The sequence below is a fragment of the Trachurus trachurus genome (genome assembly GCF_905171665.1).
Source record: "Trachurus trachurus genome assembly, chromosome: 6".
Classification (NCBI taxonomy): domain Eukaryota; kingdom Metazoa; phylum Chordata; class Actinopteri; order Carangiformes; family Carangidae; genus Trachurus; species Trachurus trachurus.
In genome coordinates, this window is record NC_139897.1 from 17,854,976 (window position 1) to 17,877,826 (window position 22,851).

Sequence of the window (22,851 nt, forward strand, 5' to 3'; positions counted from 1 at the left end):
CCAAAAAGACACACCAAAAAACATCCAAATACCTCCATACTGCTCGTCTGTAATGTCCCTCTTGTATTGAAGCCCCAACATGAGAAATTGTTCCGAAAAAACCCCCAACAAAATCTGTATTTTAAAGCAGAAGTAAGCGATCCGGTCGTTTCGGCTAATGCTGCGTTCCAGGCAGGCTTTTGAAACCGTAAATTACAGCTTCAAGTCACAACTTACGATTTTGTAGCGTACCAGGCAACCCACTCGTGTTTTTCCGACCTGTTTTACCGGTGAAAGTGCACTATAACGGCCACTCGTAACTTCCGACCCGTGAACTCGTACCAGATCGAACTGGTACAACTTCACAGGTCGGAAAAACACGAGTTACGAGTTGCCTTGAACGCACCATAACAGTCCTCATCCCTACGTCACCACATTCACGGCGTCCCTTGGCTGCACACACAGCCCTGCATGCCGTTCTCTCTCCTCATTGGATAAAAACTGTAGGATACGATAAATGTTTTCTCCTCGGCTCAGAGCAGAGCAGAGTGACTGACAGACCCGTGTTTCGGTCCAAACACTCTATGTAAGTGATTGCTGTCGGAAGATATAACTATTTAAGACTTATATTAACACAAATATATCACTTACTTCTGCTTTAAGCTTGTTTGTAGCGGAAGCTCCCAGCACTACTCTTCCTGGTCCGTGCAAATCTCGCGCAATTTGCACTGATGCCGGCGGATCAGGGTTTTTTGTACGCTCTCAGGAGACTGCTTTTACCCATGGCTTGCCTTTGATTGTCTCCTTGACTGCACTGGCCTCAAAGGTGTCAGCGAGGTTCAGGCTGCCATCGGCCCGCCTCCTGAAGTGAGGTTCCATCTAAATAAAAAAAATTAAATATAAAGAAAACAGAAACAGGTGTTTATAACACAGTTATGAAAGATCATATGAACAAAACATTTGATAACACACACACACACACACACACACACACACACACACACACACACACACACACACACACACACACACACACACACACACACACACACACACACACACATACACACACACAGCTGTGCATGTTATATTGCTATCAGTTATATGATCACCTTGAGTTATACTATGTTCTGTCTATGTATATTTTTCCAACATCACAGAATCTGGTCGTTTTGGCTAACTTTCTGTCAGCCGATGGAGTTAGCAGTCCCCGCCCTCGTCCCTGCGTCACCACATTCACAGCATCCCTTGGCTGCACACACAGAGAGGACCGCCCCTTTATGCCGTTCTCTCTCCTCATTGGATAAAGGTTGTAGGATACAAGGAAAGTTTTCTCCTCGGCTTACAGCAGAGCAGAGTGACTGACAGACCTGTGCTTCAGACCAAACACTCTATATAGCCTAAGTGATTGCTGTCGGAAGATATAACTATTTAAGACTTATATTAACACAAATATTCCGCTTACTTCTGCTTTAATGTACATAAACGTAATATCAGTAGGAAGAGTAAAAATCACTTCTGGAAAGCAAGCTGTAACTGATATGTAACGTAACGTTAATGGCGACAGGACAGGTAACAGTAACGTAAACTGCCGTTATTAGCCGGTAACGTCACGAGACACAGGTTATTCATCACAAAACAACATTATACACATCTGCCAATTAATTTTACTGACAATAAAATTTACTTACGTTCACAATGTTGGTCAGAAAAAAACAATAGCGAGTTCAATAGTTATTTTTTACAGTCTGTTCGCTGTCGGACTTTTTTCCCCCCTTCTTCTCCTGGTAACCAGAGGCTTGACGCTGATTGGTCAATTCTTGGTAGCGATGCGAGCGGTGATTGGCCACGACCTTCAATTCTTGGTAGATTCTTGGTAGCATACGGCAACGTGATTGGCTGTTCAGCTCGACCGAGCTCGACCGTCAGGCGGCATAGAAAAGCAGGGAAAAGACATTAGAAATTCCCTGATACACTTGCAATTGAATGTATTACTAAAGCATATGGACAAAAGGAAATATAAAGCAGCAATCAGCCAGTGGTTAAAAAAAAAAAGCAATATCATGATGTGACCAGTTACAGCTGTTACAGCTTGCTTTCCGATTTTAGTGATTTTGACACTTCCTACTGATAGGCTATTACATTTATGTAAAGTCGATTTAACGTTAACACATCTGACAAACTAACGTTAACCTGCCTGTTGATGACAGCGAGCTAAGTAATTTATTTAATTAATGTTAAAAACGAACAGGTGTCCAGTAACGGTACAGTCAATTATAGTAGCCTACTAGTTTTACGATTTCATTTGAGCTCATCGTGCTTTTACACAAGTGTATTGTAAATGAATGAATAGCAGACGTACAGACTTAACTTCTTTTTATATACAGTCTATGTTTCTGCATAGTGATTTTGGAAAAAAAAAAAATATATAGAGCATAATATAAAATCAAAATTACAAGGTGATTATGATTGAATATAAATGGCAGCAATATAATATACACCGATTTTTATGAATGTAGCTACAATACAGACAAATAAGATTTCAGACAGGTACTAACCGTACTGCTTGAAACAACAATATTGTTCATTCTCATGAGGATTTGGGTGTTTGTGTGACAATATGAATGTAGGGCAGTCATAATATAGTCACAGCGAGTTGAGAACAAGCGGGAGTCGAAACAACGATTTTAGGGCGTATTTTGCCCTGTTTATTGCAGCTCGTCGACCAATGTGCTCGTTATGACCTCTTCACTAGGATCTGATAAAGAAAAAAATTTCGAGCCAGCCAGGAGTCGAACCTAGAATCTTCTGATCCGTAGTCAGACGCGTTATCCATTGCGCCACTGGCCCGAGTTGCAGTACCATAGGTCACGTGTCATATTAAAGGTTAGATACACAACTTTCGCTAACCCTAACCCTAACCCTAATTTACAGTGCGTGTGCGTGTTATAGTTTGAGTAAGATACAGCCATATGTTGTGTAAGAAAACTAATACACGGGTATCTTTAAACGCTGAGCGAAAGTCTTTGGCGAATGTAGACAAACGATAGACGAGCACACTGTTAAAGGAGTCGTGCGGAAAAATTAGGTAACCTGGCAACCCAGCCTTGGCTTGTGAATGGGTCAGTAAAAGCACTTAACCGCCTGTCACGTAAACTTAATCTACTTAAAAATGACTTTATTCTATACAATACCATACGTTTTATCACGATGTGTATCCAGTCTATTCAATTATATTGTATTTATTACAATGCAACACAAAACAGACATTATCAAATGCTGTGATTGTGGGACACTTTGAGTCGAATGTGGCAACCGCGAAACAAAACAGGAAGTGTCTACTGCTGGTCTACTGGCGGGAAATTTGTGAAATGTTATGAAAGCTTTACCAAAGAGACATTATGTTTGCCTAGACCTTTTTACGGACTACGTTTCTAAATTAACTTGTATTGGTTGATTATAAAACAGCGACAAACAAAGGTAAATATCTCACTCGTGCACTTCGCCGGTCAAGCTAATGTTATAACAACAAAACGGAGGATTTATTTCTGCTTTTACCAGTTACGTTAACGTTACTAGTGTCCGTTTGCAGGTCCACCATGAAGTCAGAAATGGATAAGATCCTCTCACTGTCAGGAGGAGACAGTACTGCCGAACTTCAAAAGTACCTATCCACTCTAAAAGATGACCAGGTAGTTATTTCTTATATGACCAGGTTTATCACACATTTCCTTTAAAACACTGACACTGCCTGAAAACCCCGTCGGACAGAAATACTGACCTCTTCACTATCTGCTTCCTAGCTGACCACTGTGATCACCAACAGCGCACTGAAGGGGAAGATGGTCGGTGCCACGATTAAAGGCATATTTGAAGGTACATCTGCATTTTAATGTTTACACTGTCAGTATGTGAATGGGTTGACACCAACACAGCTGTTTGACGCATTGCTACATCTTTTTCAGGAGTAGAGAAGAGAAGTTAAGATTCAAGATTCTTTATTTGTCACATGCAAAGTTAAAGTGTACACTTACAACAAGCAGTGAAATGAAGTCCTGACTACACCCCCCAGACTGTGCTGTATAAACTGTATTGTAATCTATCATTCCATAACCATAATGCTTCAAAACCTCGCACCAGATAGGCACGAGATCGATTCCAGCCAGGGGCCAGGGTCATTATTGCCGGTCATCCTTTCCTCCCCTGCCTCCTGTCACTGACTGGATAAAAAAAACAGTCTCTCACCACAAAGTGTGTTTTGATGTTTAGGTTCTCCTCCCAGCTCCACTGAAGGATCAAACCGCAGACTTCTTGTTTATGAACACTGCATCCCCCTCTGTGAGTCCGGCAACCTTCAGACTGAGGTGGTGTCTGATATTATTGGACTGCTAATGCTTGAGGTAAAAAAAAAAAAAAAAAAAAGCTTGATTACGATACTTTTCTAGACTATCAATTTATATTATTGGTAAGAAAATAAGGTTGAGTAATAGGTTTTAAGCTCCTAAATCTGTTTGGGTATAAGGATACAAAATACATGGATTGATTCAATACATTAGCATAATGCAAAATGCTGTTACAAATGTAGAAATCGTCACAGCCCAAATGATTAAAACAACACTTGTCTGCAATTTCTAGTCTTTGTCCTCCTAATTAGTTTTAAGCAGTGATTGAACTGGAAACATAATTTCCATTTCCTCATGTTCATACTGTAAACCACAAACTTAACTGCAATCGTTTCTGTCTAATTCCAGTTTGCCTTTTACTTGTTATACACAGACCCATACATTATCTGGACCCTCTCTTGCGCAACTGGCGTCACTTTTTGTTGATGCCATTAAGATGGGAAAATTGGGCAATGGGAAATCACTGGAGCTGTTTCCTACTGTGCTCACTGCCCTTGCAGCCTGTGAAGCCTTGTCCTATGGCAAAGGTAAGTGCAAATTGCCAGTGACAGTAACCTTGTTATTCAGTATTATACAAATATATATTGGCAAGTGGTCTACAACATTTGACATTTAAAAGTACAATAACCGCTGTCTTGTGGTTACTTGTAACTGAACTTTAGGAGAGCTCAGTGGTGAGGAATACAAGAAGCAGCTGATCAACAGCCTCTGCTCCAGCAGGTGAGGGCACACAGATTTTAAACTGCATGTGTATGTGTGAGGGAGGTGTTGACAGTGTTTTGTCAGTTATATCTTGTCATTTTCACGTTGAAAGCATCATTATTGATTTACTCATTTCTCCATGCAGATGGGATCCACAGTGTGTTATTCACCTGACGACCATGTTCAGGTAATGCCACTGAATGTTCATTGTAGTTCCCTTGTCTTTTATTATGTTTCATGATATCATAGTGTTACATAAGATATTATTTGTTTCTTTTGCCACCACTCAGACCACTCAATGCCTTTTGTTGTTTCTGCCTCGTTGTAGGGATGTGCCCCTGTCAACAGAGGAGCTGCAGTTCCTCATAGAGAAAGTACTGCGGATGTTTGCCAAACTAGATCTGCAGGAGATCCCACCGCTGGTTTACCAACTGCTGCTTCTGACTGCAAAGGTGTGTGTGTGTGTGTGCATGCAATGACATGTTAATTTTGTGTCAGCAACTGAATTATGTTGTCTACCTTGTTTTCAATATGTAAATGTCTGCCCTGTGCCGTCTGATAGGGTTGTAAGAAACAGGTCCTGGATGGAATCATTGGGTATTTTAAGGAGCAAGATGATCGTCAGGAAGAAGAGCAGAAACATGGCGAGTGAGTGACTCGTAACGCAACAAGCGACAAATGTATTCTGAATCTTAATGCCTGCTTTCCATTTATTATTGTGTTTCTCTGTTTGTTCACGAGGAGCCTGGATCTAGAGGTCCAGTCCATCCCACAGGACCAGCTGAGGCATGTGGAGGGCACTGTCATCCTCCACATAGTCTTTGCTATACGACTCGACCATGAACTTGGTAGAGAATTCCTCAAAGGCTTCAAGGTTATCTATACCTTATTTGTCTAAAATCATTTTAATTGAATAAAATGATTAAAGCAGAAGTGAGTGATATATTTGTGTTAATATAAGTCTTAAATAGTTATATCTTCCGACAGCAATCACTTACATAGAGTGTTTGGACTGAAACACGGGTCTGTCAGTCACTCTGCTCTGAGCCGAAGAGAAAACATTTATCGTATCCTACAGTTTTTATCCAATGAGGAGAGAGAACGGCATGCAGGGCTGTGTGTGCAGCCAAGGGACGCCGTGAATGTGGTGACGTAGCGACGAGGACTGTTATGGTGCGTTCAAGGAAACTCGTATTTTTCCGACCGTGAAGTGGTACCAGTTCGATCTGGTACGAGTTCACCGGTCGGAAGTTACGAGTGGCCGTTATAGTGACTTTCACCGGTAAAACAGGTCGGAAAAACACGAGTGGGTTGCCTGGAACGCTACAAAGTCGTAAGTTGTGACTTGAAGCTGTAATTTACGATTTCAAAAGCCTGCCTGGAACGCAGCATTAGCGAAAACGACCGGATCACTCACTTCTGCTTTAAGTAAATATGTACTGTGGCATATGCTATAATTCAAACCTCTTCCTCTAGACGTCATATGGCGACATGTGTCCTTTCAGCGTTGCTCTGTTGCTCTCAGTGGCCCGTATCCAGCGCTATGAAGAGCAGGTGAGGAATTGAAATCATTTCTAATAATTTTTTCCTGTCTTAATTGGACTCTTACTGCATTTTTTTTTCCTGTTAAGTCATTTTTCTTTCTACTTACATTGGTCTGGGTAGGTATTTGACATTTTGAAGGCGGCAATCATCAAGAGCTTCAAGGATGAGCAGCTGCAGCAGGGGTCAAAGTTCCTCCAGGACCTCCTGCCTGGACACTGCAGTGTGGCCCAGATGATACTGGACACAGTCAAGAACAGGTCAGAGCAACAAGCTACACTGAACTAGTCATGTGCTTATACTGAGATAAAATACCGTAATAATCACAATAAGAAAATATGATTTTTCCTCAATAAAAGCACAGGTCCCACAATAAAATGAACAATTTTGTTTTCAATGTTTTTTCATATGTGTACTACCTTTCCACTTGTGCAGTGTGTTTGGGTGGGATCATGTGACCCAGGGCCTGGTGCAGTTGGGCTTCTTCCTCATGGACACATTTGGACCCAAGCCAGGACCATTTGGCAAGACTACAGAGGGGTCTTCTGGTGTAGCCAGGACCCCGACTCAGCTGGCGTGTAAACTGGGAGGTCAGGTGCTCCTCCAGGGATTTAAGGTAACGTTTGGTTTTTATCCTATGGAATCATCTCAATGTAAACGACTGATATCCATTTGAGTGTTTGTGTTGTTCTGCGGCAGATGCACGAGCCTCTCAGAGGTGAGATCCTGGAACAGGTCTTGAATCGACTGGTCACAAAGACAGCTTCCCCTGTCAATCATTACTTGGGTAATATAACCTCCAGATATCAGATGTACACCAGTGTCTAATCTAGTAGGAGATTAGATGTTGACTACATGTTTTTATTTCTATATCATCGTCAGAGCTTTTCTCTGACATCGTGATCTCTGCTCCCATGATGCTCCTGGAGTCGTCCTCAAAGGTCACAGAGACATTTGACCACCTGTCGTACTTGCCCTTATCCACTGTTCAGGGTCTACTAAAAGCTGTACAGGTACCTAAAACACACACAAATACAAATACATCACAGACGTTTCTGTTTCCTTACTACTGAATCATTTTTCTCCTTTGTTGCAGCCTCTGCTCAAAGTCAGTATGTCACTGAAAGACGCTTTGATTCTAGTTCTCCGCAAGGCCATGTTTTCCAGGTGTGTTCATCAGTTGAGGAGATCATAAATTAATCACGCTTTGAACACAAGTGCGATGGCAATAAGAAAAATATGCAGTTTAACATCTGAAATAAGAATTTCTACTCTTCTCCCCCCTCTCCCAGCCAACTGGATGGCAGGAAGTCCGCGGTGTCTGGCTTCTTGTTGCTGCTGAAGAACTTCAAAGTGTTGGGTAGCTTAGCATCAAGCCAGTGTAGCCAAACAGTCTCCTCCAGCCAGGTACAGTTATGCTATGTACCTGTATTTATGGCCATTACCTGTCTGTCTGTGCAATAAGGGTGCTGGGGGGAAACAGCTAGGAAAATATGTGCAATTTTAATTTCGATCTATCAAATGGTAACTGTCTGTCCGAACCCCTGAATAGGTTCAAGTGGACGTTCATTCTCGTTACAACTCTGCAGCCAATGAAGCGTTTTGTCTGGAGATCCTCAGCAGCCTGCGTCGCTGTCTGAGTCAGCAGGCTGATGTGCGCCTTATGCTTTATGAGGTTAGAGATTGCTTTTTACACTAAATGTATTCGTTTTCTTATCTAATTTTGCCACATTACTATCACTAATAGCCTTAATTAGCAAAGGAGCAAATTATGTGAGAGAGAAACTTGTTGCCTTTTTCAGGGGTTCTATGATGTTCTCCGTCGCAACTCCCAGCTGGCGAGCTCCATCATACAGACCCTTTTCTCACAGGTAGGTGGCTCAAATAAATGCAAACTATTAAGTGTTATTGTGTTTTTGTTGTGTTACACGTGTGGGAGCTGTAAGTGATGTCTGTGTGTCCTCAGCTGAAGCGGTACTATGAGCCTGAGCAAGACCTCCTGCCCCCGGTGAAGATGGAGCCGTGCATCACAGCTCACGGAGACCAAGTCTTCCTCCAGGAGCCACTGGTACTCCGCCTGCACTGCAGCACGGGTGCGACTTTTCTGATCCCGCTGTGTCGACGATGTCCGCTATAAATAGTGTCTGTTCCCTCTCAGGCCCATCTGGTGAGCTGCACTGTACATTGCCTGCTGTGGCTGCAGAACATGCGGCGATCAGCCAACCGTGGCATCAGTGACAGCGACGATGAGGAGGAGGAGGAGGAAGAGGAGGAGGGATACCAGTCTGAACTCCAGACAATCCTAGAGAGTATGACAAGACGCATGATCAAGTGTGAAATGGAGGACTTTGAACTGGTATGCATGTAAAACAAATCTGTCTTTAACTCTGTTGGAGCTGGATTGTTATTTTCCATATCAGCATTAATAACATTTCACTAGTCTTGCTAATTATGTGTTGTAGTGACTTGTACAAAGCAGTAAGAGGAGAAGCACTAATGCCCCTTTCATAGTGATTAGTCTATAAAATTAAATCTGGCAGGAAAGTCTGGAAAATAAACATCTGTGCTCTGTTATTGTGTAAACTGTGTGTGTTGATCAGGACAAGTCAGCAGAGTTCTCCATGGGATCTAGTGTTGGGGTGAAGAACAACATCTATGCAGTGCTGGTGATGGGAGTGTATGAGGTTCTAATGGAGTACAACTTTATCAAAGCCAACTACAGGTAACAACCTACCAATCTAGTATGGATACTGTGAAGCATAAATGTTATTACAATGCATTTTTAAATCCTGCTGTTGCCTGTGTGTGTTGCAGTAAAAGCCGCTTTGAGGAGTTCATGCAGCTGTTTAACCACTACCACAAGCTGTCTGAGGTTCTGAGGGAGAAGTCTGGAAAAGGTCGAGGTCCCTCACATAAGACCCCCCGCAGTTTACTCTCACTGGGCTTCATATCAACTGTCCTCACTGTGCTCTTCAGGTAAATGCTCTCTAATGCGGTAAGATTACTGTATGGAAGAGCTAAAAAATAAAAATAGAAATACACCGTAATATAGACTCAGGGCTCCTGGTGGAGCATGTGCTGTATAATATATATAAATATATACATAAAAATATTTGTCAGAAGAATCAGTAGAATTTTTGCCAAAATGAAAGAAAAAAAATTGACTTTAACAATTTTTTTCTGCAGAGACAATACTCAGAGCAAAGAAGAGGCTCTCTCTGTGCTGCGCTCAAGTGGAGAATTTGTGCGTTATGCCTTAAGTGTAGCTTTACAGAAGATCCAGCAGCTGGAGGACACAGGACACACAGACGGCCCAGACGGACAGAACACAGACAGGACTTTCCGCTTCCTCTGTGACATGACGAGGTTGGACCAATGGCCTAAATAACAGCATTAGGTTGAGCTGTCTCCAATGAGTGATCCATGATTTGTGTAACTGTCCTTCCAGCGTGATGATGTGGCGCTACACTAACATCCCCAGCGTGGTGGAGGAGGCAGGGAAGAAGGAGAAGGGCTCCAGCCTGTCTCTGTTGTGTCTGGAAGGTCTGCTCAGGATCTTCACAACCTGCCAGCAGCGCTATCCAGACAAGATGGCCCAGCTCCTCTCTAACATGGGTTCGATACACACAAACTTCAGACCGTAAAAGTAGGGGCTTTTAGATCTTGTACCAATGCTGTGCAGAAATTCATCACGTTTTGTTTTTGTGTTTCTTGCAGATATTGCAGAGGATGATCCAGAGCCAGATGATGGCGATGCTACAGAGATGAATTTCTTTTACATCCGGCAATTTCAGGTGCATTTGTGCTGTGGCTTTTATGAATGCAGTTGCTTTTTAAAGCATTTTTAGGTTAAGATCGCAATATTTGTTAGCTTTGTATTTTTCTGTATTGACATTCTTTCACACTGCTGTGTTTTTAAATGTCATAAATTGTGGATAATTCAAATTGCACCCTGGGCATAACCACTAAAAATCCAATAATGTTTTTCCGCCAACAGAGGGCGCTGTTCACTCAGTTAAGTGGAGGAGAGGAGGAATTTAACAGCAAAGAGGCTCAGCTGCTGGTCAGCATCTTGAGTGTGCTCTCTCGCCAGCTGAAGGCGTCGTCCAAACAGGTTGGTGTAATCATCATAAATGCACTTCACAGGAGAAATTCAGTCGTACCTGTTCCCTTAACACACGTCTAAATCTACAGTTTGTTCAGATGATCACATGGACTGTGAAAATCTGCAAGGAGACCAGTTTTGGTGAGTTAACAGTTTCCTTGAGGTTGGTATCAATTTCAGGCACAGTGAGGGTTTTTTTAAGGGATTTATTTCTCCTTTTTTTTTTTTTTTTTTAGAGGATCCTGCTTTTTCCAAGGTGCTGCTCTCGCTTCTCTTCAACCTACATGTTCTCCATAAGAGTCCTGTAAGTCTGTTGCTGGAGCTCTGCCAAGACATCCACAGCCAGTTGGGGGATATCGATCAGGTACACACACTTACAGAACGGCATCAGCACAAACCAGCAAAGCATTCATGTTTACGATGCACAGCTACAAACAGGATCATCCTGGTACCTAGGTTGAGAAATTCACCATTCATAGTCCATATCCAGCCTTTTTTTTCACAGCAATAGAGGATAATGGTTGCTGGTTACTAACTGTTAAAATATTTGTTCTAACACACAAAAAGTGCAATATTTGAGAATTTCCTCAAAGTGAATCCTACTTTTCAACTGTGATGACAATAAACTGATGAGTTACTTTGTGACTGAAGTGATTTTTGTGTTACTTTCTCTATGATCAGGATGTGGAGGTGGAGGCACAGTCTCATTTTGCCATCGTCAACACAAAGACTGCAACCACCACAGCAGTGAGTGTTTGTTTTCTAACTCGAGGCTTTTGATTTGTTGTGACACAGATATCCCAGCGTCGTATCGTGTAGCATGCTCACGGCCTTTATCATCATTTAAATCTGTTTCCCCAGCTGCTGGTCCTGTCTCAGGTTGACAGAGTGCTTGATGAAGTGGACTGGCTGATTGCCAGAAGGAAAAGCCACACGGCCTCTGATAAATCTGGCTCGGGTAAGAAGCCTTTTACTGTGGCGCTCACTTTGGATTAATGGCGTGAGTTTGAGAGGGGATGAGGAGAGGATTTGTCTCTGTCAGTGGACGGTACTAAGATCTGTGATGTTGTGTAGGCGACGCCACCCAGACGGGAAGAGAGCAGGATCCAATAGACAAAGCTGTGGCGCTGCAGCTCGGGACTCTTTTAACAGCTTTGAATGAGCTGGTCCAGACGGCCCTGCCTTCTGGCAACGGCACCATTACTCTGCTCAGAGTACTGCGTCGCACATACACCATCCTCACCACTCTGGTCAAATATGTGCGTATTTGTCCACTTTTTGGTGTCTGTGAGGATTCATGCAGTTGAACCAACATTCATATTATCTCCATGTTTTGTTTCAGTATATCCAGGTGTGTGCGACCCAACACAGCACGCTGCCAACACGCTTTGAGAAGCTGGTGAGTCTGAGGTATTGTTTCATGGTTTCAATCTAAAAGTGTCGGACATCATCCCGATCTAACGCTTCCTATGCCATCTGTTTAGGTCAAACTGTCTGGATCACACCTGACCACACAGTGCTACTCTTATATCACATACGCACAGGTACAGCTTTGTTCAGACACCCATGATGATCTGATTAGTTTTTTGTTTTTTTGTTTGGGTCAATGTGGCTTTTTCTTTTTTTAACTCGATCTTTAACAACTTTGTTTTCTCTCAGTGTGGAGAATTCAGTGGTGGAGGTGCAGATGACAAGAAGAAAAAGAAAAGGGTTGAAGTGAACGCTGCTGCTTCTGTAAGGACTCACAATCTCCTATCATTGTTAACTGAAATGGTTGTGATTTATTGTGTCACTGGCACTTAATATAAAATAAAAACATTCACTTGCTAGGCAAAACTTCTACGAGAGACAAAGACCATCCCTGACTTGATCTTCTGCATTGAACAGTATGAGAAATACCTCATCACACTCTCAAAGAAGTCAAAGGTACGTGTGCTGAATTCACCGAGATCTATGACACAGTCGTATTCTCATTATACATGAGGAGACTTTCAAAAAAGTACAGTTTTCTCCCTGAACAATCAGGTCATTGAACAGTGTTTCACTACTCTACATCTCCTCCAGGTAAATCTGATGCAGTACATGAAGCTGAGCACTTCAAGAGATTTCCGCATCAATGCTGCTACTCTGGACGCAGCGCTGCAGGAGCAGGACGAGGAGGAGGAGGAGGTGGTGGAGGCAAGTTACCGGCAGTGCCACAGCTCAACTCTGCTGTTTCGTTACATCAGTCAATGAAGCTGACATGGACGATCACTGAAATGTTTTTCCCCACATGAGATGTTCTGCAAAATGTCTCATATAACACTCCTCAGTGGCACCGGGCTTCTTCTGAGTGAGATTCTCTCTGAGTCTGTTTCTTCCTCTATTCCTTCCAGGCCACAGAGCCACAGGACGCGGAGGAAACGCAAGAACCCAAACAGAAGAAGCGGAAAAAGCGAGCTGCTGATGCTTAGGAGCTCCTGCGTTTGACAAACACATCTCCGAATTCCTCAGCGATCTGGGTCACAGCAGCTAGGTGTCCATTAAGAGCTGTCCTCATTTGTTCAGGGAGCCTTTAGTGATGTTGAGGATTTCATAGATGTCCAGGGCTTCACCTGTAGAAAGTTTGCACACATTGTTTAACAGTTTGGTTGTGTTCTTCCCTTCTTAAACTTTATTCAAAAGAAATATGTAATTTGTATATATTTCACTTCATTATTGGAAGATTTGACTTCCAGCCCTTATATTGTCAGGGTGAATGCTGTAACTACATCATGCTTGAGATAGTTTTAGCTTGTCTATCTCTGGCTAGAGTAACAGAAGACTCCCATACACATAAATGCATCCTAAAGAGATTTTCAGGCTAGAGTTGTAAAAGTGCTGTTTTGTTTTAAAATAAATATTATTTTCTTCCTTACTCTCTTTTAGAGTCTTTTTGTTGACTTGTATTCTATCAGGGGTAAAAATGTTGATGGTTCGCTGCACACATTTGAAAAGAATCCCCTCAAATTAGTAACTACATTGGGCATAATGTCCCATGTGGTGTATGATGCAGTACATATAAACTGAGAGATTGTTCACAATGTAATATGACTGTTTGGCTTTAAGCAATGTGATTTTGGACTAAGACATGCTTGATAACCTTTTTTTTAAATCCTTAATATCAACAGACTTTGAAGATCTTTTATTTGTCCTCCCTTCACGTTCTCACGTCCTCCCTTGGCATATTTGTTCAGCACAAAATGCCTCATACAAGAGAAAAAAAAGAAGATAAAGTCTGATGATGTTGTGCAGAACTCACCAGGCGGTAGGCCGTATCTCCGCTCCAGGCCTGTGGGGTTGGAGGGGGTCATGCAGTCCATGTTGACCTCCTTCCTCAGACACTGGTCAATGTCCACTGCACTGAAGAAAGCTACTGACTGGGGAAGGTCCTGCATGCCTAATGCATGGGCGAATGCACTCCTGTCAAGACAAAAGCACTGAATGGGTGAGAAACTTGACACCAAGTCTATTACTCATTCAGTGGATATTTTGAGAAGGAAGAATAACGTTTAAGATCTGAGCGGACCTGGTGAGCAGGTTTGTGATCTGAAGTGCCAGCGCTGCTCGGTAACGGTCTTCGCTGCGGACCAGGTACCGCACTTCGTCGTGGATGCTGATGCAGAAGCGACCATCAATCTGGTTCTCCTCAAAGAGCCATTTCATGGCCACCAGCATCAGGTGTAGGTAGTCCACTGCCGAGCTCTGGACCACCCAGTTCACTCTGCTGGTGATAAACTGTCAGAGACATGGTCATGATCATCTAGAGGGTTTGGGATTATTATGTGATGATAATTTGCACACAAGGTGACAACACAAGTCTGAATAAAATCACGTAGATTAGTTTAATGTTTAGAGTTGGTCTCTCACCTCAGCCTGAACTGCCTTGGGCTCCAGTGCTCTGCTGATCCTGCAGCCTAAGACTGGAGTGGCTGGCTCGGCTGAATGAGCGATACTCTCCAGTTTATTGAACATGTCCGATTCAGTACCTCCGGCCCACAGACGTTTACCGACAATATCCCACCTCTTCCGCCGGGAGCTGAGAGGTATGAGGAACAGAGAGAATTGGGAGGATGTAGGTGAATATTTAGCAGTTCTTGACAAGTTGTTGAATTTATGTAACGTTTTGTTTGTGCCCTGACCTTTTTGAGGCCAGTTTAGAGATCCTCCGCAACTCCTGCAGGGAGATACTTCCATCTTCCTCCCTCTCTACCTCTATGCCCAGTTCGTCGATCAGCCACTCACCGTCCTCTGACAGATCATATCTAATTAAAAAAACCCCGCATTACTTCAGCTCAGCTTTGTCAGATTTACACAAACCTAAACTGTTCAAGCTGTTCTGTGTACCTGCGGATGCCCTTTGTTATGGCATACATCTGCCTGGCTTTACTGGCAGCCTCTGTCTGACTGAGGCGGTGGTTGAACTGCATCAGCAGCCTCTCTGCAAACGGCTGTCCCGCACCATAGATCCGTCCGTAGTTGAACACCTTCGCGTGTTCTCTGCTGATACCCACAGTGTCAGCAGTGCGGCTGTGCAGGTCGGTGCCCTGACTCTTCTTTCCCTGAAGCGTCATCCAGCCAAATGCTGTGGAGCCTGAGATGTTAGAAGACAGATGAGAGCAATATATAGCTTTCCACACCTTTAATAATACAGTTTTATAAGAACATAATAGGATTTGAAAGGGACAAATCTCACCATGCATGCCAGCAAAGTGAGCCTCTCCAAGCACAGCAGCAATCCACAACTCCTGCGAGTCGACATCTGCTCCGACCAGGTGGTACCCAGGTGGTACCTGCACCATGGCCTTCAGCTCACTGCCCACCCGGTCCCGCTGTGGACACAAAACACAGTCCATACAAATAAAACTCCTGTGGAGACTGTAATGTGATGTGCAGTTTTTTTGTGTGTCAACTCTGCTTCCTACCCGTGCATTACTGGCGGTCAGCCATGTTGGCTCCACAGCCCTACGAGTTACCGTTCCAGCGGTGACGACCTGAGGTAATATAGCACCGTACTGGCCCTCCTCGTCAAAATCTTTGTGCCTTTGGGAGGCAAGAAGGTTGTTATATGATGTACAAAAATAGCTTTTCCCCACTACAGAGGGAATTAAAAAAAAAACAGGATACTAATGGATATACCAGACGAACCTGATGACACTACGTGGAAGCTCTCCCTTTCGCAGCCGCAGCACCATCTGAGAGCTACAGAGGGCACACTCTCACATTAATCTATTTGCCATCTTTATATTTAATAAAGATGACCCATCCCCCAAAAAGATGAATAACTCTGCGCACAAACTGACGAGTGGTACCTTATACGTTTATGAGCGTTCCTCCAGAAGGACATCATCTTGTTGATCTCCAGTGCTCGTGTAGCATTGGTGCCGTCCCTTCCTGCCCTCAGAGTACCGTCCTCCATCTTGCTCAGAAAGTCTTTGGAGAAAGGACTGCCTACATTGTTGTCATTACCATCCTGTAATACAAACCACATTTAGGGATATGATTAAAGTAGCCCATCGAGTGACATTGTGTCAAGCCTAGTTATGCGATGTAACAGCTGAAACCTTACCTTGTGAGGCAATTTGAAAAACCAGCACCCTGGGATATCTACATCGTTGTAGGGTCCATTTCCCTGGTGGTAATGGCACTGGCTCTTCTCTGGGACATTATTTGGATCTCGGGACTGCTGCTGCAACAAAATACAAAGTACAGTATATCATACATTGAATCACAGTAAGCATGTTGAATTAACAAACGGCAGGTTAGAGACTATATCAATAAGGATATATACAGTAAGGAGTTGCTGTAAAGAAATACAGGGCCATTTGAAGTGTTTATGATACAGACACAAAGGCATAAAGCATCTGCATATAACAAAGTCCAAATCACTCACCGTGCTTTTCATCCTATGTCCACTTTTCATCACTTCATTTTCCTCAGTCAAACTTTCCAGGCGACTTAACTCCTCCACCTTGGGATGAGGTAAAGACACACCACTCTTGTCATGATCATTCCTGAGTCTGAGGTCCAGGCAAAGCTAATTTCTGAGGTTCTGAGGTTTTTTCTCATGTAGCCATAAACTTAAACAATGGAAGAAGCAAAAATTGATGGATTTGCCCCATGTAAGGTCATGCTGCAAGTTTCCATAGTCTGTAACAGTTAATGAGCATATGCACCTTTGCCCACACTGCGTTGTCCATCAACATGAGGTCATCTGAAGGGCTGGAGTCTAGATACTCAGGACTGTCTTTGCTGTTCTGTTCACAATACTCTCTGTAAACTCTCTCAATAGCTCTGTGGAACACAAGAAGGCCAAGTCATTCACATTAAAGCTATGGTTATGAGACTATCCTGGTTATTTCATGTCAGTGCATCAACTACCTGTGTGGGCACACGGGCCCCGCATTTTCCTCCTCAGACTGTAGGTTATCCCTGCGCCCTGGTACCAGGTAGCCCCAGCCATGTTTCTCTGTGTAATGCAGGGGGAAACCATCCCAGGTTAGACCCATCAGCTTCGGTGTCAGTCTCATCTGTAGGCTTATCAGACTGGCTCCAGGTAACCAGCTTTCCTCCTCAGACATCTTCTCACACAGCTTACGGTACCACCTGACAACACAGAAAAGGGGGAAAAGGGTCGACTTAACCTGTCTGTGGCAAATGCGACTGGAAGTTGAAGTTGAAAGATACTATAATAAACAATGGATGGCTCTGTGTATCCTTACGCCGGATGTCCTGGTAGATGTTGCCTCCGTTTAGGAAGTCGAGTCACCGTTTCCTTTAGCTTCTCCACAGCCAACCTGCTGTGGCAGGGGCCTTCCATCTCCTCCTCAGATGGTGGACTTTGATCTAATCGTGGCAAATCAACGGTATTACCTCATCTGTTATTTTTCCACACCTTTTGGCATAGTTGTCAATGTGGTCGTGTACCTGAGACTTTACCTTCGTCCCAGTCCGGAAGAGGAGTAGCGGCTTGTGTTTCAGCTGCTTTTTTCAGTTGTTTTTTCTTACTGGCTGCTACTTTCTTCTGCTTGAATTCCTGCACATCCCACTCCAGGTCCCAAAGCCACGGGTCTTCTTTGTATCTGAAATAAAAGTATCAAATATTACAGCTTATGCATAAATATACCATAGTTTATAACTTGTTAGACATTTATGACCAAACCACACTCAGAAACATGATGTTTAATAGGTGCTCTTTTCACCTCTCATCCTGCAGCAGCTGACAGGCATCGTCTGCTAGAGTCATCAAAGACTTCTTCATCTCCCTCTGGAGCTCTTCGTAAACATCCTGGGAATCTTCCAGGTACCGATCCCAGTTTTGATTGACGGGAAGGTAGCTCACACCCATCTCCAGCATCCCAGCAAGTGTCACTGGATGGGGACACCTGATAAAAGACAGTCAATATGAGAAGCATTGCAAACAAATTCATCATTAAGTGTGTGAATAATGATTACTGCCTTGTCAAACAATGGGAAACCTGTGGGCTGTGAGCTACTGACCTCTCCATAAAGAGAGGCAACTGCTCTGTGAAAACTTCATGTGTAGCCTTTACGTCCATGGCGCAGTACTGCATTAACTCCTGTAGAGGTCAGCAAAGGCTAAATTATTTTCCAACCCATACTTCATGATGAATGCGAGTCATTTAGGGGGCCTTTAATATACATACATCAGGCTTATGATTACTGACAGTCTGACACAGTTTGTCATGAACCTCTGACCTGGAAGTTGTTCCTGACATCCATCATGCTGCCCTTCACAAAGGTCTCTCTGGCCTCTTTCTTCAGGGGCGGCCCTCCCACATACAGCGCGTGGACATCGGCAAGGTTATTAATGCTGCTGATGTTCACCCAGTCCCAGGAGCCGATCTGTACACCAAGACCCAAAATTAGCTTTCCTGAAACTGCAACACTACCAGTCCAAATGCATTTTGTGGGGAAAAACTGTAGTGAGGGGGGGAAACAAAGACAAACCTTAGGGCTGTCCCTTTTCTGACCAGCTTTCTTAATGTGTTCCTTGACCTCCTGAAGACCCCTCCTCTTGCCCAGCTTACTGGCCATCCACAGTGTGCGCTGGAACCCAGTCAGACCCGAGATGGCCATGTGAAGACTCATGGTGTCCATAAAGCGTGACTTTGAACCCTTTAGGAGAGAAAACATATTTTATTTCAAAAATCCAACAAAAAAGAAAACGATGGAAGTGATGGAAAGATGTGTTGAAAGGATGAAAAACACCCACTTTTAGTAAGTATTGCTCTTTGATGTATGATCGGTCAAAACTGACATTATGGCCCACTATGAGTCTGTTCTTCCATTGGCCCTTAGGAGGGTAGGCAGAGTTTATTGGTGTTTCGAGTGGGATAAGGTCAGCAAGCGTCAGCTGCTTTGACCAGGAATAGCGCTCTTCAATCAGACGCTTACTGCACCAGGAATACCTGATAAGTGTGAGATACAAACACTGTGTTAACCAGTAACCATCCTTAACACAATACCCCAATTAAGCCAATCAATCCTCTCACTAAATCATTTAACATAACTGGTATAATACTTCTTCCTCACCAGGTAGTGGGAGACACAGCGACAGCCAGCGTGGGACACTGTCCCTCCGTTATGCACACCTCCACATCAAACACCAGCGCAGACTCATCTGGGAAATCCACCTTCTCCTTCTCCCCATTGGACCCATAGCGTGTCCACCCAACCTCATAGCTCCATTCCTGAGGCATGGGAGGGAGCTCGGCCAGATGCAGCTTGTTTGCAGCATCAAGGTAGGGAAGACTTTGGTTCTCAGCCAAGACACGAAAGTGCTCATCAATATTTCCGCCAAACATCTGGGGAAGCTTCAGCTCAACATCAGGCAGCAGTGATGTTTCCTTCCCCCATAGCTGGTGTCTCTGCAAATGCCTAACGCTTCGCTCCACGTGTTCCTCTTTGTATTCTGGTTGCTGCTCTCGAAATATCTGCTTATGGAGGTTTTTTGATAGCATCTGAATGTTGAGGGGATTCATGCGAGTTTCTGTGGAGTCCTCGCCCTGAAGGGACTGAGGCTTGGTGGAGTACATCGTGCGGAGACACATCCATTTTAGAGCAATGAGAGACCTCTGCCGAGGACAGTGCAATACATGCAGCATCACCTCATGGGAACTTCACAGTGGAGCTGGAAAACATTGATATAACATCAGTAACATTTTAAATATCCTGGTCTCATCAAGAAATATAATATTCTTTCTTTTGTAAATACAGGTTTAGCTGTTTAGTTAAATGAATGCCTTTACTTGACTCCACTAATGTACATTTGTTATTACACAAAAAGTTGTCACCCAACTAGTGACAACAGAAATGAGTATGACTGAGAAAGTGCTGGATCAAACATTAACTTAACCACCTTTAAAATAAACTCTTGGAGACACACTTTTCTACATTCACTGCCCTAATGAACGCACCACCACCTTGTTAATGTCTGTTTACCTTGATGTTTACATGCACCACGCAAACACATGGGGGCTGCTGCTGCTGCTAACTTGTATGCAACAAAACAAAAACATTAGCGCAAACATTAGCCGTTTAGCTGTCAGCTTGCTCGACGGTCGCCAAAAACAACTTAAAAGGCACCTCACCTGGTCTGTGCTATCAAATATAACGTTTCAAGCAATCAATGCAAATGTTTTAAATATCGCTCCGTTGATAAGGAGGCTGCTACTTGAGCATGTCAACCTCCACAGCCCAGTGGTAATGTTGTAATGTTGATGTAGTAAGGAGCGGGGAGCGCCCCCAAGCGGCCCGGATGACTGCACCGTTGTAAGGATGAAAGTTTCTGTGATGCCGCGGCGGCCAAACTACCGTTTTATACTAAACTGAAACGCAATAATAACCCACACATTAAAAAAAAAAGAAAAATATTTCTAACGCAATATAAAAATATGATCTTCTTCCTTATCAAGCACCTCGACGGCCGCGTGGCCTAATGGATAAGGCGTCTGACTTCGGATCAGAAGATTGCAGGTTCGAGTCCTGCCGCGGTCGCTCTTTTGATATCTCCCCCCCTGATTTCTACCCTGGCCAAAGAAATCATCCTTGGCATAATCCCTGTCCAGCATCGACTTGCAACACGCTTTACGGCTGTAGTTACCGTGTCTGCACATTTAGTGAATCATCCATCCCGTGGGTTATTTTTAAACCAGGGATGCTGCTGCTGCTGGTGTGGATGTGGATGTGTAGCTAAGCCGAGGCTGTGACAGAGGAGGAGACGGTGTCGGTCCCATTTCACTGCAACACCTGGCTCCAGCTCCTGTAGGCTACGGTATGGCATCACTCTCCCCTGAATGACACTTAACTTAGCTTAGCTTCGCTCATTCACAGTAATTATTATGAGACAAATCGTATCGTTCTCATTACATTTCTCGTAGTGTTGTGTAAAATGCTGTGTAGTGATTTTTCCTGTTTCCGTCCTCGCATGTTGTTGGCAGACGATGGCGGATGACACGGAGGATGTGGAGCTGGACTTTGCTGCTGACGAGCAGGAGAGGGCGCGGAGAGGCGCAATAATAAGGTGCACTGCAGGAGATAGGCTAGTAATAGCTCACATCATATGTTATCATGTAGGCATTCATTTGTCTTGTGCTGAGTCTTTATTTTATCAATAAAAAATAAAAAAATATGTCGATCAGTTTGAAGATTATTTATACATTTTATTTAAATCTGAATAATTTCATTATTTGCTCTCAGTTCTTTATATAAAATATGTTTTTAGTTGCATAGGCTACATCAAAATCAAAGTGTCTGTCTGGTACATGTTGTGCAACAAAGGTGTCTCTTATAAATGCCTTCATCCCAGGCATTTATAAATGCCTTTTTCATGATTTCTAATCTATGGTTTGATTGCAGACACCCCCTTGCCTCCTTTTTCCACCTGTTCTTCAGAGTGGTTGCCATCGTCGCCTATTTGCTCTGTGATTTGATCAGCAAGAACTTTGCCTCGTGTTTTATCCTGATCATCACTCTGCTTGCTTTTGACTTTTGGTCTGTCAAGGTGAGAGGTCAACCACCACGTCAGCTGATAAATTCCCCTCTCTTATATACCTTGCCCCCTCTCTCACCCTCTCATTTGACTTCAATCACTTTCTGCTGCTTTTCTGGTTTCTGTTACTCATGCCCCCGTGTTGTTTCAGAACGTGACTGGGCGGCTGCTGGTCGGGCTGCGGTGGTGGAATCAGATTGACGACGATGGACGGAGCCTCTGGGTGTTTGAGGCCAAAAAAGTGAGACAGTCTTATTGTTGTATGACCTTTTGAAAGAAAAAGAGCATTTATGGTGTGTTTAACATGTGGTACGGCGTGTGTGTGTGTGTGTGTGTGTGTGTGTGTGTGTGTGTGTGTGTGGTTGTGCATACAGACCTCCCGGGGCAATAACACTGGGACAGAGGCAGAGGCGAGGATATTTTGGCTGGGTCTAATCATCTGCCCTCTCATTTGGACCTTCTTCTTCTTCACGTCTCTGTTCTCCCTGAAGATCAAATGGCTGGTGAGACACATGCTGCTTGTGTGCATGCTCTGCATATGTATGCCATAATACTGTATGTGTCTCTAATGCATCTGCCTGTCCGTACCCCACAGTCTCTAGTGGTAGCCAGCATTTCCCTCCAAGCAGCCAACCTCTACGGCTACCTACGCTGCAAGGCGGTGGGACAAGATGGCCAGCCTCCAGACTCCCGCTCTTTTACGGGACAGCACCTCCTGCAGCGTGTGAGTGAATGACTGCAGCATTAACATATATAGGCTACAGTTGTCCTATGCCAATGTTAATTAAACTTGGCTTAACTTTTCTTCTCCTTCTCCAGCCGGACATCATCTTTGGAATATTATGAAGATTACCTCCTCGACCTACAGCCATGATACTATATGCGTGCGTGTGTATGTGTGATAAAAAGATACAGAAAGCTGCCTCATCTCTACAGTTTTCCCAAACTGCATCTACTTGAATGGCTGTGCCTTGTGTATGCCTTTGTTTTATGCTGCTGCCTGTTCACACGTTGCCCATGGATCAAGTCTGACTATTATTTCAATAAAAGATAAGTGCATTTTATATCCTTTGATGACTGAATTATTG

At 43.7% G+C, this 22,851-nt stretch overlaps 3 protein-coding genes across 7 annotated transcripts; 2 read left to right on the top strand and 1 right to left on the bottom strand.

Annotated features, from left to right (window-relative positions):
- Positions 1–3,575: 3,575 nt before the first annotated feature.
- On the top strand, positions 3,576–13,184 carry fanci (FA complementation group I; the record flags this gene model as incomplete). 2 transcript variants are annotated; one of them, XM_083973309.1, is made up of 37 exons in its annotated part: positions 3,576–3,671; positions 3,783–3,855; positions 4,249–4,379; positions 4,756–4,909; positions 5,045–5,102; positions 5,230–5,271; positions 5,413–5,536; positions 5,647–5,732; positions 5,826–5,958; positions 6,561–6,638; positions 6,750–6,886; positions 7,062–7,242; positions 7,326–7,413; positions 7,509–7,639; positions 7,723–7,793; positions 7,919–8,033; positions 8,179–8,301; positions 8,429–8,497; positions 8,593–8,694; positions 8,785–8,982; positions 9,227–9,348; positions 9,441–9,602; positions 9,813–9,992; positions 10,075–10,241; positions 10,344–10,420; positions 10,624–10,740; positions 10,821–10,872; positions 10,968–11,095; positions 11,413–11,478; positions 11,593–11,689; positions 11,806–11,990; positions 12,074–12,130; positions 12,216–12,275; positions 12,391–12,465; positions 12,562–12,657; positions 12,796–12,900; positions 13,107–13,184. In XM_083973309.1, exons 1-37 carry the CDS (start codon positions 3,579–3,581, stop codon positions 13,182–13,184), a joined length of 4,011 nt encoding a protein of 1,336 aa, XP_083829435.1. In that variant the 5' UTR covers positions 3,576–3,578. The 2 variants fall into 2 exon arrangements, with proteins under 2 accessions (XP_083829435.1, XP_083829436.1); XM_083973310.1 differs by lacking the exon at positions 13,107–13,184 and having other exon boundaries at positions 10,353–10,420; positions 12,796–12,966.
- Positions 13,034–20,455, bottom strand: polg (polymerase (DNA directed), gamma). 4 transcript variants are annotated; one of them, XM_083973313.1, is made up of 23 exons: positions 20,215–20,455; positions 19,306–19,903; positions 18,986–19,181; positions 18,721–18,888; positions 18,469–18,615; positions 18,250–18,329; positions 17,952–18,134; positions 17,689–17,831; positions 17,472–17,595; positions 17,131–17,355; positions 16,926–17,043; positions 16,643–16,720; positions 16,319–16,435; positions 16,062–16,222; positions 15,898–15,951; positions 15,675–15,792; positions 15,446–15,581; positions 15,097–15,343; positions 14,892–15,014; positions 14,620–14,788; positions 14,279–14,487; positions 14,012–14,172; positions 13,034–13,325 (listed from the first exon to the last, which is right to left on the bottom strand). In XM_083973313.1, the coding sequence occupies exons 2-23, from the start codon at positions 19,875–19,877 to the stop codon at positions 13,267–13,269; spliced, it is 3,588 nt and encodes a 1,195-aa protein (XP_083829439.1). In that variant the 5' UTR covers positions 19,878–19,903; positions 20,215–20,455; the 3' UTR covers positions 13,034–13,266. The 4 variants fall into 4 exon arrangements, with proteins under 4 accessions (XP_083829439.1, XP_083829440.1, XP_083829437.1 ...); XM_083973311.1 differs by having other exon boundaries at positions 13,035–13,325; positions 16,319–16,438; XM_083973312.1 differs by having other exon boundaries at positions 13,036–13,325; positions 16,319–16,438; positions 20,364–20,453.
- A 760-nt stretch (positions 20,456–21,215) lies between these two features.
- On the top strand, positions 21,216–22,609 carry LOC310986895 (Golgi apparatus membrane protein TVP23 homolog A-like; the record flags this gene model as incomplete). Its single annotated transcript, XM_083973001.1, has 6 exons — positions 21,216–21,295; positions 21,631–21,775; positions 21,915–22,004; positions 22,138–22,266; positions 22,359–22,487; positions 22,583–22,609. The coding sequence occupies 6 exons, from the start codon at positions 21,216–21,218 to the stop codon at positions 22,607–22,609; spliced, it is 600 nt and encodes a 199-aa protein (XP_083829127.1).
- Between the last annotated feature and the right edge of the window lie 242 nt (positions 22,610–22,851).